At 40.7% G+C, this 15,019-nt stretch overlaps 1 protein-coding gene across 3 annotated transcripts in view; it reads right to left on the bottom strand.

Annotated features, from left to right (window-relative positions):
* The window catches only part of RUSC2 (RUN and SH3 domain containing 2), a 39,215-nt gene that overhangs the window by 5,831 nt on the left and 18,365 nt on the right, over nt 1-15,019 (bottom strand). For 2 of the 3 annotated variants that reach the window (XM_072413573.1, XM_072413574.1), the window contains exons 3-11: nt 9,843-10,631; nt 8,927-9,124; nt 7,647-7,781; nt 7,391-7,467; nt 5,351-5,525; nt 4,055-4,160; nt 3,886-3,932; nt 1,519-2,368; nt 949-1,107 (exon numbers count right to left, since the gene is read on the bottom strand). In XM_072413573.1, the coding sequence (XP_072269674.1) occupies nt 949-1,107; nt 1,519-2,368; nt 3,886-3,932; nt 4,055-4,160; nt 5,351-5,525; nt 7,391-7,467; nt 7,647-7,781; nt 8,927-9,124; nt 9,843-10,631 (2,536 nt within the window). The remainder of the gene's footprint in view (nt 1-948; nt 1,108-1,518; nt 2,369-3,885; nt 3,933-4,054; nt 4,161-5,350; nt 5,526-7,390; nt 7,468-7,646; nt 7,782-8,926; nt 9,125-9,842; nt 10,632-15,019) is intronic. The other variant, XM_072413575.1, reaches the window with a different exon arrangement.

The raw sequence follows: 15,019 nt of genomic DNA, 5'->3' as shown, positions 1-15,019 counted from the left end.
ATACACAGCCTTCCCACCTACCTACCCCATACACAGCCTTCCCACCTACCTACCCCATACACAGCCTTCCCACCTTCCCACCCCATACACAGCCTTCCCACCTGCTTACCCCATACACAGCCTTCCCACCCACCTACCCCATACAAGGCCTTCCCACCTACCTACCCCATACACAGCCTTCCTACCTACATACCCCATACACAGCCTTCCCACCTACCCACCTGTCACTGTCTGTATCTGTCTGTCATTTGCAAACGCTATTTATTTGTACAGCACTGTGTAATATGTTGGCGCTATATAAATGCTGTTTATTATTATTAATATTTATAATAATAATAATGAATTACTATTTGTGATATATTTTATAGATTTGCCACTAGAGGGCGCTGAACAATTGATGATCTGCATTCAAACACATCAGCTACATAGGCAGTGCATAGATTTTAATGCAGCAGCAAGAACACACAGGGCTCCTATGCATGAGCAGACTTTTTCTTCCAATCCAATACAACAAAGGGATCTCAATGGTTTCTGAAGGTTATATCAGGAGTCATGTGATCATCAGAGACCAAATTTTGGAATTCCAATTGTTTGAGCATAAATCGTTGGTTAATTTGTTGATAAATATCAATCAAAAGTGCTCAAGGTTTATTATGAACGATCAAGTTCCAACACGCACATACACATCCTTTTACACTACAAGGTCTGATTTAATAAAGTTCTCCTAGACTGGAGAAGATAGACTCTACTGGGAGAACCTGGGAGGTACAGAAAACTTGGAATGTTTTTCTAGCCATCATTTGTTGTTGTTTGGGAAGTGGTTTCAATCCATTCCAGGTCTGCTGGATCACCCAGGTTCACCCATGATAGTCTATCTTCTCCAGTCTTGGATAGCATTAATAAATCAGGCCCAATATATATATTTATATAGATGAGTTACTTGCATACCGAGAATTCTGGGTAGATGGAGAGACAGACACAGCACCCGCTTCTGATCCAGCTGAGACCTCCTTTTCAGGGGCTGTTTCTCCCCAGATCCCTGCGCTCACGGTCTGTGCCACCATCTGGAACACGGACTTGTCCAGGCTGAGCCAGCCCGAGGGCAACCTGCGGCAATTGAAGAAGCAAGCTGAATCAGTCAGAGTTCATAAAAGATGTATACAACTTCAAGGACAAGTGACATAGCATGCAAGACAGAATACAGGACAGAAAAGTTTACCGTATATTATATTATATAAGGGGAAAATGCATTACGTCTCTGCAATACATGCACATTTCCCCATGTGTTATGCCTTTTAAAAAGTTGAGAGAAATAGCTTCCGATCTGCCAAAAATCTCCTAACTTCCTGTGGTGTGCTGACAACTCTGCTGCAATTGATAAGTCCAACCATTGAAGAATATGTGCATGCAGTCCATAATCAATGGCACCACATTGCAATGTGCATAAAGGTCTAATTATAAATATTAAATTAAATCTTTAACCCAAAATTCCGGGTAAGTATAACTCATTGATTTTACCTGTTTGTCTGCTTTGCTTCACCCAGGGGTTTCCTAGATCCAAATAAGTGTCCCCATTTCCTGACCGGACTGCCCTGCATGTTCTCCTTTGCTGCTTGTTGTCCACTGGGCTGGGGGTCTTTTTGTGAGCTCTGGATTTCCTTTTCTTGCCCATTTTTAAGTTCATTAAGCACGGACTCTGGAGGACTTCCCATCCAGGACTTCTTTTCCTCCTTCCGATTGTCCTCCGTTATGTCTTTCTTGGTTGGTTTCTCCTCTGCCATTCCTTCCACACTAGGACAGGCCTCGGCTCCTTCCACAACTCCCTCTCTGAGCGGGGGTACTTTTTTAGGGGTGCCACCGTTCCCTGGTCTTCGCCTATCCTGGCGTGTGAACCTTCCAGTGTCAGAAGAGTTCTCAATGTAGACTTGGGAGCTCTGCATGAGTTGGTACCACCACCCGGCTTGTTTATCTCTTTTTATCTCCACAACATTCTCCTTCTTCTGCTCCTCAATGACCTCTCCTGCAGCAGCTCCTTCTCCTGTTGGCCTCTCACTATCAGAGGATTCCAATGATGTCTTCTCAGTGCCTTTTTTCTCTTGGGTCACCTGCTCTTCTTCATCGCGGCTTCTCATCAGCTGAATGGTTGAGTGAATGGACTGGAGAAGGTCCTGCTTGACGCGAAGCATTTCTTTCTTCTGTTGCTGCTCTTTGCTCATCTGGACAAGGTGGTGCTCAAACAGGAGGTCCAGGTCAAAGGGTAAAAGAGAAAGAGGCTGCAGGAGAAGCAGGAGTTCCTCAAACAGTGGCTGGCAAACACCATGGGACACGGACAAGAAGCCAACGGGGTCATAGTGGGCCCAGATAATGTCTGCGATGAAAGAGACAAGGGTGAATTTTACTATTATTTAAAAAAATTATTATATTGTACTATCACCTCCAATCCAGATATGTAGAAGAGGGAAGTATGGAAAGAAAGAAGGATGGAAGAATGGTGAAGGGAAAGAGGAATGAGGGAAGGGGGTAGGATGAGAGAAGGAAAGAGAAGGGAAGGGGAATAGAAGAAGAGTACAGAGAGAAATGAGAGAAGGGGGAATGTGGAAAGAAAAGAAAAGGAGAGGAATGGAAAGGGGGTTAAAAAAAGTGAAGGGAAAGAAAATGCAAGAAAGGGGAAAGGAGAGAAATTACAAAAAACAAATGAATAGGAAAGGAAATGAAAAGGAAGGGAAAAGGAAAGGACAGGAAAGGAAAAGGAGTAAGAAAAAGTAGAACACAAGTGTAATCAGAGGGGAATGAAAAACAAGAAATGAGAAGGGAAAACATAGATAAAGAAAAGAGAAATTACAGAAAAAAAAAGGAAAAGGAAAGGAGAACGGAAGAAAAATTAGGGAGAAGGTAGGGAAAGAAGAAGAGAAAGGAGGGAAGGAAGGAAATGAAAGTAAAGAAAAAGAAAGAGTAAAGGAAAAAAAAGGACGAGGAAGGGAAGGAAAGAGAAGAGAATGGAAGGGAACAAAAGAGAGGAGAAGGGAAGAAAAAAGATGTGAGGGGAAGGGAAGAATGAGAAGAGCAGGGAGGAGAAGACAAGAGAAGAAAAGAAAAAAAAATAGAAAGGAAAAGAGAAGAGAAGGGATATGAAGAGAAGGGAAAAGAAAGGAAGGGAAGAGAAGAAAAGAAAAGAGAAGAGGAGAGAAGGGAAGAGAAGAGAGGAAATGGGAAGAGCATGGAAGAGAAGAGAAGAAAGGAAAAAAGAGAAGAGAAGAGAGGGGAGGAGAAGGGAAGAGAAGAGAAGAGATGGGAAGGGAAGGAAAGGAAAGAAATGGGAAGAGTGGGGAAGAGAAGAGAAGAAAAGAAAAGAAAGAAAAAAGAGTAGAGAACAAAAGAGAAGAGAATGGATGAGAAGAGATAGGAAGAGCATGGAAGAGAAGAAAAGAAAAAAGGGAAGATAAGAGAAGGGAAGAGATGGGACGAGAAGAGAAGAAAAGAGAAGAGAAGGGAGGAGAAGGGAAGGGAAGGGAAGAGAAGGGAAGGGAAGGGAAGAGAAGGGAAGAGATGGGACGAGAAGAGAAGAAAAGAGAAGAGAAGAGAAGAGATGGGAAGAGAAGGGAAGAGAAGGGAAGGGAAGGGAAGAGAATAGAAGAGAAGAGAAGAGAAGGGAAGAGAAGAATAGAGAAGGGAAGAGAAATGAAGAGAAGATAAATAAAGAAAAAGAGAAAATGAAAGGATAGAAGGAAGTTTAGGGACAGAGTAAGTAGAGCAAGAAAGATGGAACGATGGTTACAAAATTATAGAGATTTTTTTTTTACTTTCATTCGTTTTTTTCACTTGATTAGTTAGTTTTAAAAAAACCGAGTATAAAAAGTTATTCTGCAAGGAATCCGTGGCACGCACCTTCATGGTTCTGCAGGTGGTTAAACCAAAACTCAACTGACCGGATGCTAATAAAATGGAAAACATAGAAAGATGATTAGCTCAATACACTTGCAGGATTTCCAAACATTGACATGCTATAGCTTTTTGACTTCATTAATGTCCTATACAACAGATCTGGAAGACTTACTTCAGAAGGCCAAATATGAAGGCGTTGAAGCGCAGGCTGTGATTGGACAGCTCGGAATACTGGTTCACCTTCTGACACAAGGTGTGCAGCAGTTTGGTAGAAGGACCTGGGAAAAAGTTCAAGAAATTCAGAATGACCTAGGAGATGCAATACTATGTCTAAAATAACGAAGAATACAGCTATCAGTTTTGGGCAACAGTGATAATTTAAAGATATTGAATAGTAACCAGTTTATCTAAAAGCCTACCACTCCAGCAATCCCACTGTAACCATCATTTGTAGACTGGCAGATCTATTTTACACTGATGCAAATATTCCTAAATCTTATTTTATTTTAGTCCATTCATCACCTTTTTTGCATTCCCTCTATTGATTATCGACTCTTTGGTAAAGCCATATACCTACTCATCACATTTTTGTATATATACCTTTTCCAAACAATGTTTTGATCACAATGTGATTCATCTAAAATGTTTTCTTCTTTTAGTTGTTCTGTAATAAAGCCTATTTTGACTTACTTGAGTTTTAACTAATTGAAATATTATTTCTAAAGCCAATTTTAAAGTCTCAAATTGGAAGAGGAGGTGCAGTGCCTGATTCCAGGGTGTACTATAGAGACCAGAAGCAGGAATAGGACTGTATGGGTATAGGGGAGCATTGACCTCACCTATGCGATGTACAGCCAAACAGCAGACATAAATACTTTTATATGGACACAACTGTGACATCATTACAGAACCTATACAAGTGGATATGCTGCAGTGGGGAGGCAGCAAGAAAGTGTGGCTGGGTAGGTATACATACTTGGCTGCGGTGCCATGTGCAGACAGCGTCACTTTCTCCTGAATGAGCGCTGTGATTGCGTCTCTGTGCACTCTGCACTGTTTTCAGAAAGTCGTATAGGGAAAAAGGACAGCAAAAAGAAAACGTAATGAAGATCTTCCCAGAATTAATCCTCCAGGCCTGCCATCCACTGAGACAAATAACAGTGATTCCAATACAAAGAACTAATTTTTCAATTCTAGGCTACTTTAAGTGAAGGTCACATGACCCAAATACTATGCACTTGATCACATGATGAAGTGTATTTAGATTACATGATCAGGTTCATCAGCACAGTATGAATGCTATGAAATCACCTCTACTAATGTTGGCCTGATCCATCATAAATGGCTCAGCAAAATCATTAATTCAAAGTCAAAGTGGGAATGTCCAACCTGGGGGAGAGTTTTACTGCCAAGATCTCCGAACCTTCCATGTCAAACGTCAACCTGTTCACTTTTATATTGAGATTACCCAGCTGTGTGGATGCTTCCACCACCGTCCAGGGCACGTTCCTTCTCTGGCCGATGATCACATCCAGGACCCAGGGCTTCAGGCCGTCACTCAGGATGTCCCTAATCGCTGGACACAGATATTTCAGAATCAGATGTCCGATGTTCGGGCTGACGGAGCTGTTCCCCAGCTTGGCCTGAACAAGGGAACAAGACAAAACGTATTTTTTTATTAAACCTAACTATAAAAATTTTAAATCTTCTTAATTTTTAGAATTTGTTCTTTATCTATTTTAATTATTTTTGCAGTGACAAAGGATCCCCAGAGCACAATGGATTTTCTAACGTCAGGATTTGTCTCTTTTCTGGCAGTGTGTGTTTAACTGAAACCTACAAGATAATAATAATTTTTAATTAAAAAAAATAGTTTTCAAGGCTTAAAAAAAATACAAAAAAGCAACTCTCACTGCAATACTTACCTTGTCTCCAGAGCTATACCCTGAAGGAACTCCATTTCACCACCTGGCGCTGCCACCTCTCCTAATTCTTGCAAGCACAGCCAATCATGGGTACCAACAGCAGTGGACTTAGGCAACAGTGACGTCTATTCAAAACTGACTGGGGCCCCCCTCCCTGTCGAATTAGAAGCCCATGATAGCTACAGAGGAACTGAGGCCCTTGTGCAGTGGTACACTTTACACCTCCCTTATGTGTGCCCCTGTCATAACACCAGTCTGGGGCCACAGTTCTATACTGCAGAGATCTGTGTTGAATTACCACTCCCTGCAGTATTGAAGACCACCCACTGAAACTGCAGTCGAGGAAGAAGAACCAAGCATATCATGTAACTGATCAGAGACCCTACAAAAATGATAGGTAGTCATGTGTATTTTACAAATTAAGGTGAGGAAAGTAGTTACACAACAACATGCTTTTATTTTTTAAGACTTATCCGCTTAAAGTTTCAGCATGAGCTATTGGGTTCTGTACACAATAACATTTTTATATAGACATGGACAAATGTTACAAGGGAACTAAACCTGTATCTGTTAGCTGTATACAAGATCACACATTCATATTTATTCTTTTTTAATGTACAGGGCTGCGTAATATGTTGGCACTATATAAATCCTGTTTATTAATAATAATAATATTAATAATTCATATGCAATATTTGATATTTGTTTGATTCAAAAAAGAAAAAAATTGCTTTTCCTGGCAGTAATTATTTACACAATAGAATTTCTATTGCTGCTCCTTTCAGGAGATTTTATTTCTGACTACCAAGGAAAAAAAAGAAATGTCAACACGGCCACTGACCTCCATACCAAACCTATCCAAGGTTCTAACCCTTCCCTAACCTAAAAATATTATTTATATAACATTGGCAGCTATGGAAAAATAAACACACTGAGGATGATGAGCTTATGTCTAGAGGAAACTGAGGGATAAAGCATTGTAAAATGTCAATTATTTGTGTGTCAGACATATTGGATTGGCTGCAATATAAAATGATTTGTGGTTTCTGTGATGAGTCTAAATCCATACTGGACAGGATTTGTCGATAGAGTTACATTTCAATATGCAAAATAATAATAATAATAAAAATTTCTGATTGGTTGGACACTGCTTATTAGGTCATTGGTGTTGCGCATTGACGGAAAATTACACGGACATTACATTGCTTTCTAATGACCTAATCATTGCAAATCATTATTGGATTATTAAATCTACCCTGCAGCCTTACTTTCATAACATCTGTACTCCAGCCTTCTCTTCAATAAATCATTGGCAAAGTGGAGGATATTTTTATTATTTAGTTTTATTTTGCTGCAATCCTTACCACCAATCAGAAAGAAGCATGAGCTTTGCTGATTGGAGAGCCTTGGCTAAGCAGGGGTGGGTCAGATTCCTGCAGGGGAAGTCCTGCACCCACATAGGGTCCTTCCTTGCAGCATGCTGGCAGGGGGGAGGCTTTTTCTATTTAGGGTGTGGCTACTTTCTAAAGAAAACCAACAATTAGTTTTTTTTCATGTTTTGTTCTCTGTATCTCTAAAGTTACCTTTACTCCAGGGTCTCGACTTGTTCCAAAGTGAGCCACAATCAGGTCAACAGCAATATTAACAGCCTTCACCAGCCCTGAGAAGACAGGAAATGCATCTCAAAGTTAAAATCAGCCAATCACAAATCCCATTTGCATTCATATTACTCAATACTCAAAGATCGGTTAAGGTGCTTTACTTCACGAGTTTATAGTTATATTTAACACTGTCATAAAATGACAAGTCCTCTTACATAAAATATACCAGAACAATTACCTTTCTTTTGTAACAGATCGATGGAGACAGATTCTGTGCTTCCATCAGGAGACAGGCAGAACTCAGCTGGGGGGCGCTCCGTGACGGAAAAATAATCCGGGAAAAAGTCACTGGTACTGAGAGACGAAGGTTTTCCTGCGGAGAAGAATCAATAATTGTATACGCAGGTCATCAGAATGAAATGATAAACAGATGAAGGTCATCAGAATGATAGGAAGATCCATCGAATCCAAAAGATATTTATTTTTTCCCTCATTGTCAATATATATTCTAAAGCAAGTAATGATACTGTAAATGTATTTGTATATTACTTTGAATGGGCAAGTTTGTAAACATCCTTCCAAATCCATTTTGCCACCTCGTTCTCTGACCTCAAAATATTGGGCGCCATATTTAAATTAATGACTGGATATGAGATTCCCTACCTAGTGTTAATAATTAAGGTATAATGAAGGGAGTAGTATATATTCTATGGCCCCATGTACACAGCTAGCTCTACAAAGATTTGGTTTGACCAGTATCATGTGAAGGAACCCAAGAGTCCTTCACGTCAACCCTACTGAATATCTGAAATGTTGAGTACAAGTTGAGTATTTCATTCAATATCACCCTTTAACCTAACAAATACTCCTTTGGCTAAGTGAGCACACCTTCCTATAGACTTCTCTAAAGAGCAGAGACTTGCTGCCAAGATAGGAGGAAGGAGACAACTTCATATCAGTGACTAAGGATTTAGAATGTCCACCAAGCTCATTTAGTTGTCTTCAATTTCTTGGCCATATAGTGAGAACAATAGGAACAGGCTGTTTTTGGGGGTGGTAATCATGTCTTATGGATGAAAAAGTGGCAGGGAATACTTTTGCCACCAAGTGTTTAATTAGAAAATCTACAATAAAGTTGGACCTCACTGAAAGGTGGCCAGAGAGTGAGGAGGGTGGCAACTTGAAGAGGCTACAAGAATATGGAGAGAAGGTTTTCTTATGAAGTGGTTTGCTACCTCATTTTATTACCACTTTGTTTCTGGATATCGTAGAGCCAAACTTAATGCTCCAATGCTTTACAGCCATAGATGGAACCATTTATAGATTTGAAGTTACCATCATGTTATATATACGACCAGCAAGGCCACCATGTTCTTGTCTGCGTGTTGAGTTGACCACCATGCATGATTGATTTGTAAATACAATTGATTGAAAATGTGTTTCCAAAAATAGTTACATTGTTGGATTTAATTCTACTTCAATGTCTAAATCCCCCCACCCTCTGTTCCAGTTCCTCACCATGAAACCGTGAATGTAAATGGTTGCCATTGATACTGCTGGAAAAGTCGAAGAAGTGGTTCCTCCTGGGTATCTTTGTTTCTTGTTTCCTGTCCAGGCTGCCAGCCAGTCCCGCCAGCCCATGAACTCGGTCAAGACCCAATGGGTTTCGGCGCCTGTACTCACTCCACTTCAGAGCTTGCGGGGACAGGTGATTGGCTAGAAGTTTCCATGACAGACAGCAGTAACAAATCAAAGAAGAGAGAAAAACAGAGAGGTGGTGGATGTTAGTGATAGAGTGCGCATGAGCAGAGGTGCAGTTAACGTACATGTGCTGTTAGTTACAATGAAGAATATAATGAAAGATAGACACCAATAACAGCAAAAGAGGAAAACAGGAAAGAGTCGACATTCAGAAAGACACATATGGTGTTGGAGAGTTGGGGTAAAGGGGCAAATCAGTGCACTTTATGTTCAAAGGGTTACAATGGAAAAGCGGACACTGCATATAGAGGTAGCCACAGCCCTTAGTATTTTCAGGGAACCTGAACTTTTTCTGCTGCAGTTTAATTTTTACTTACAGGTCCCCAGTTCATGCCTACCATCAAAGGAGACAGGTAACGGAGTGGAAGCAGACAGATGAGAACACTGTTCACCATTCCTGTCACCCTGCCCCCTTCTATTAGAATAGCATTACACCCAACTGTCTATGACCTAATGATCAATAAACAACATTGGGGACCACTGTACAGATAGAAGATTGTGCCCAAGATGATCATGATCATGTCACGGGAAAAAATTATCTAGCATGTGTCTACTCAAACATACATTTTGGACAGTTGCACTAGACCGCCTACAGTTGTGGACCTTGATTATTACGATGTCCAAAATATTGACAAATACATTTACACTTTGGGTAAGGCTCGTAATTTCTTACCATTCACTGGTCTTGACATCATGATCTTCTCTGGGAAATTTTTCACTTTGTTTTCGGCAGTTGAAGGATTGTCACTCGTGACCTCATGAAGAACAGTGTTCAGCAGGGGCAGTGAGGTAATGGGAGGAAGACCATGCTTAGATATTTGTGTGCTGGGTTCGTTCAAAGGTTCTCGCTTCGTAATTGACCTTTGAACCTCTATTTTAGGGGAGACTTCATACTTTCGGGTGGGTTTGGCTGCTCCTGGCAGTGTGGTGCCCCTAGGTTGCGTTGACCTAAAAGGTAAGAGATTGGCCGAGGCTGGGCAGGAACGGCTCCTTGGAGGTTGGTTTTCCTTGGTCTTCTCTGGAGATGGTGAGCTAGAAGAGCCAGAGTCCATACTCTGAAAGAATGTAGCATTGTTCCTAATGGGAGAGTAGCTGCCCAGTGGTGAGGGCCGCGTCGTATCTGGAGCCTGTGCCACATTCTGCTCGTCTTTAATGTTCACCAGCCCATCCAAAGACAGTTTCCCTGCCACATTTATCACCCTAGGATGACCACCAGTTGCTTCCATTTGCCCAGACAATGTGACTGGGGCTGACGACTGAGTCTCTGACACATTGTGCTGGCTGGACGACCGGCTGCTGGTCAATCCATAGAGCTGAGAAAGGCTGGAAGTGAAGTGGCTGTGCAGTGGGCGAGTTTTTGGTTTGCTAAAATGATGCTGGAACACAAATGGCTGAATGGGCAGTGTGGTCGGGCGTTGGTCCTTGCTGTACCGGAATACAGGCTTGGCCTCTGCTCCCATTCCTATGGGAAAAAGCAAGATGTTGGTAATCGGTGTAGTGATAACAACAATACATAACAATGCCTTCCTGATAAAGTCAAACCAGAATCATCACAAATATGTCTGTATGAAGTCACAAAATACCTAAATACCTGCTTTACCGGACAAATCATAAACTTAAAATTATGAACCATTCAAGGCTCTCACCTTGCTGATGACTCTGCATTGTTCAGCTGACTAAAGTTAGTCTCATGATTTATACAAAATAATAATCCCTAAATTCACCAATAGGTGGCACTAGTGATTAGATGTAAAACCAATAGGCTTGTACGATAAATCAATCTTTCTCATTTCAATATATTTACTCCAGAGCAGCCTTTCTTTCCTTTCCTTTCCAAACTTCTTCAGCCTATCCAAACTTTTTATCTCTACGGAACCTGATAAACATTTTTAGGTCTGCTAAAACCATTTATTGGCAGTCAGTAGAAAACAAATATCCTACATTGTTGGCTTCCCTTACTTGAGTTCCAACATTATAAACTACTGAAAGCACCATTAGAGTCATACAGCTGCTTGTACCAAGTGGTGTTGGCCCCAGGACAATGTAGGAATCATCAAATGGAAGGTCAATCAGCCTTGGTTGGAGGAACCCCTAGGAACCTCTGGAGGAACCTTGGTTGAGAATGGCTGCTCCAGGGGAAGCCCCTGAAAAACAATTTGTGTCTCAGGGAGCCCAAGATAAATCTATATTATTGAGGGTCGATGTGAAGCATTCTGATGCAGATTTCTATGATAATTAGGAAAGAATCCCCTCTACAGTGTTGATCAAAATGCCACCCTTCCAGACAACTACTGGTGGCATTCTACAGGTTCCAACAGACGATGTTCAACCCAGAACTATGCTGCCACCATCAAATGGAAGAATAATAGGCCAAAACTCAAGGAACCCCTAACAACCTCTGGAGGAATAGCTGTGAGCATGGCTGTGCCGTACCAACCTTCCAGACCCTTCTAGTGTCATTATACTGGTTCTACCCAATGGTCTTGAACCCAGAACTCTACCGAAACCATCAGGAGAGGTCAATCAGCCAAAACTCAAAGAACCCCTAACAACCTCTGGAGGAACTTTGGTTATTTTATGAAGAATGTAAATGACAATTACGATGACAATCAGTAAAGAATGCCCTCTACAGCATCAGCCAAAACTTAAGGAACCCCTAATAAATACTGAAGGCACCTTGGGTGGCTCCAATAAATGATCAAAAAAAGCAATCCCATACCTTCCAAATATATATACTGGCAACAAAGGATGTCTAGCATCACAATTCATTTACTTCTACCCCTAAAAAAAAATAGCCAGAATGGGAGTGGATAGAACTCTGAGGTTTCACTTGTCTTTTGTATCACCATTGGGAGAAGCCACCTTGACTCCCCGATCATGGAATCATAAATGAGGACAAATCTAAACGTTTCATGAACAACAGGTTTATTTTACCTGATCAGATCAGATATACTCAGTTGGTTTGTTTAGGGGACAATTCTTCTTCCAAAAAGAACAACCAACCTATATAGAATAAAGGGGAACTATAATGAAATACGTGCTATCTCTTTACAAGGTTCCAGAATGTACATGGAGGGATGCATCCCAACCATCTAGAACCCTCTAGATTGCATGCAGCCTCCTAATTTTAATCTTTACTTTGGCAATATGTAGCATTTTGTTTTGCGTTTTGTTTTTCCAGATACATAACTGATTCATTCCTGGGATTGAACTGACATATTCAACAATAAAATTGCCAATCACATCAGTTGTAATGTTTATCATATCCTTGTATAGTGAGCTTGGATACCTGGTTTCAGAATTCTCCTGTAATCGCACATCCATGTCAGAATGATGGCAAATTAGTACCCGGATCAGCAACTGTCTTCTCCTCGCATCAACCCAGATACCCCCATCGAAAATTAGTATTCATCCCATTCAGGCCGAGAGAAGAGAAATCACAGCGATTCCTCAAGAACTTCTCTATAATAACAATCAGGAGGAAGTTGGTGCAGGTATAGCCCAACACCAATTCGTATGATAAACTAATTGAAACTAAAATGGTTTATTAAAAAAAAGTTTTGTAGAAAGTAACTTCTGATGTCATTATAAAGAAGCTGTACTTAAAAAAATGCTCAGAAATGGTGAAATTTCCTTTAGCCTATGAACACTTAAAGGGTGCTATATATAAAATAAATAACTGCCCTTTGTGATTTCCCCCTTTACAAAAGCAAGTTGGAAGGTTTTGTTCACCAAGGCAGTGAGTGAGGTGGTTTCTCTTTACAGCTCTCTGTTATCTGTCCAAACTTTTTGTAGGTATTTTTGACTTTTGTAATTGAACTATATTACACAGATATCGAGACATACAAACATATGAAAGAGTATGTAGACCTACTGTATACAACAAGTACAATATATGCTTAAGCATAAACTGATCAAAGTATAAATCAAGGCAGCATTGACTCGAATATAAACCCAGGCACAAAATCTGTCATTGTTAAAATTCAAAACGGAAATCAATAAAAATGTCAATAAAATTCACAAGCTATTAATAAATTTTAACACAAATGAAAGTCTTGGGTACCATGACTTTGGGCTGTGTAGGAGTTACATGGGCTGGGGTGAAGGTGACAACCAATGGTGTAGTGATGTAGTGTTTTGTAATAAAGGGTGGGATCTCTATTTTTTAAACAAAACCATTTATTATGCTTCTTGGATAGAAGAAGAGGGCAGTGAGCAAGTGTCAGCCCTCACTCCCATCTATAAAAGGTCCTCTGGAATCTGGTTTCCAAAAAAGATGGCGGTAAAGTCCCCTTTCCCTTATGGCAAAAAACAGACCCTGTCTACCCTCAAAATGTCACTGAGGAGAAGGCTTCAACTCCATGATGTAACCCCCTGTGGGGGCTTACTGGGATCTGGAAAACCCTTTGAAATCTTATCCCCTCAGATATCTGCCCTCTTGTCCTGGGTATTAAGTACAGGGGTACATAGTACCCTATACCCATTACTAGAAGGGCTAAATAAGCCTTAGAAATAACAAAATGTCTGGGGCTGACCAACCAAAGGAAAGTCAAGCCAGGAGCTGACCATTTGATGCTTATAGCGCCTCCAAGAGCGCCAAAAGGTATCTGAAAGTAACTCTTGTAACTTTTGGTATCATGTACATGCATTTAAATTCAGAGAGCCATTGTCCCAATGTAACCTACATGAGAGGTGCGCCAGGAAAAGTCTTTGCTGTCCAAGCAAAACATTGGAGTAAGATTAGAGTTTGTCAGTCAACACAAAGGTAAAGTCCAGGCATTGGACAATGAACCATGGACAAATAAATAGTACTGCACATTAAAAAAAATGCAAACTGCAAGGTTGTTTGTTCCAGAATGAACAGGTGATGTCTCTTAGCAATAAAACATACTTACCTGCCTTTTCCATATTGCATGCACAACTCGGTGTACAATGCTGTACAAGGCACCTAGGCATGAATAACCCCTAAACACATGGCATGCCTGTGCCCTGGCCAATCAAGATGGCCAAAACCCGGAAAAAGAAAATAACTATGCCTGAGCTACAGCAAGAAGAGCAAATGTGAACAGGCAGGTGAGCTTATTTCATTGCAGAAATGACATATCCCATAGTTGACTGTATTTACTTTTTCTATTTTTTTGGAGTTGTGTGCAATTGAAAAAGTGATTTTTAAGTGTAACACTCTAACTGTCACCACAAGTCCATGGGGGTGTACTTACTTTTTTACATGACTTTATATGGGAAAAACTTCACATGGTTACTGTGGCACTGTGCCAATGATTTATTTCCAAAAATATTTAAAGAGATATTTTACAGTTGTATCAATCGTCCTAAAAACTGTGTATTAGGAAATAGAGCCCACGTTTTAATAAATCACTGACTCCGGGACTGGAGACGGGCAGGTCAGGAAGGAAGGGGTGCGGGGATCATGGAGGATTCCTGGTAAGAGGTTTTATTTGCCCATATCAAACACCAGAGGTAATACGTCTTCTTGTTACCAGAATTAATCTTGGACTCATCATTGTTCCAGTAAAGATTATCATTATTATTAATATTATTACACAATATATAGTGTCGACATATTATGCAGCGCAGTACAAAGTCCATAGTCATGTCACTGGCTGTCCCTCAAAGGAGCTCACAATCTAATGCCCCTATCATAGTCATATGTCAGTCTAAGGGCAATTTTGGGGAAAAGCCAATTAACCTACCTGCATGTTTTTTTACATGATTTGACCTTTTTCCCCCATTCCACGCCCAATCAAGAAGAGACAAACACTGTCAATACTAGATTTACATTGGATGGTTCTCACTATACCCTGAGGAAGCCCATAAGGTGAAATGCGTCGG

This window comes from Pyxicephalus adspersus, chromosome 6, assembly GCF_032062135.1.
Source record: "Pyxicephalus adspersus chromosome 6, UCB_Pads_2.0, whole genome shotgun sequence".
In the NCBI taxonomy this organism is placed as follows: domain Eukaryota; kingdom Metazoa; phylum Chordata; class Amphibia; order Anura; family Pyxicephalidae; genus Pyxicephalus; species Pyxicephalus adspersus.
This window is presented reverse-complemented; position numbering and strand designations above follow the sequence as displayed.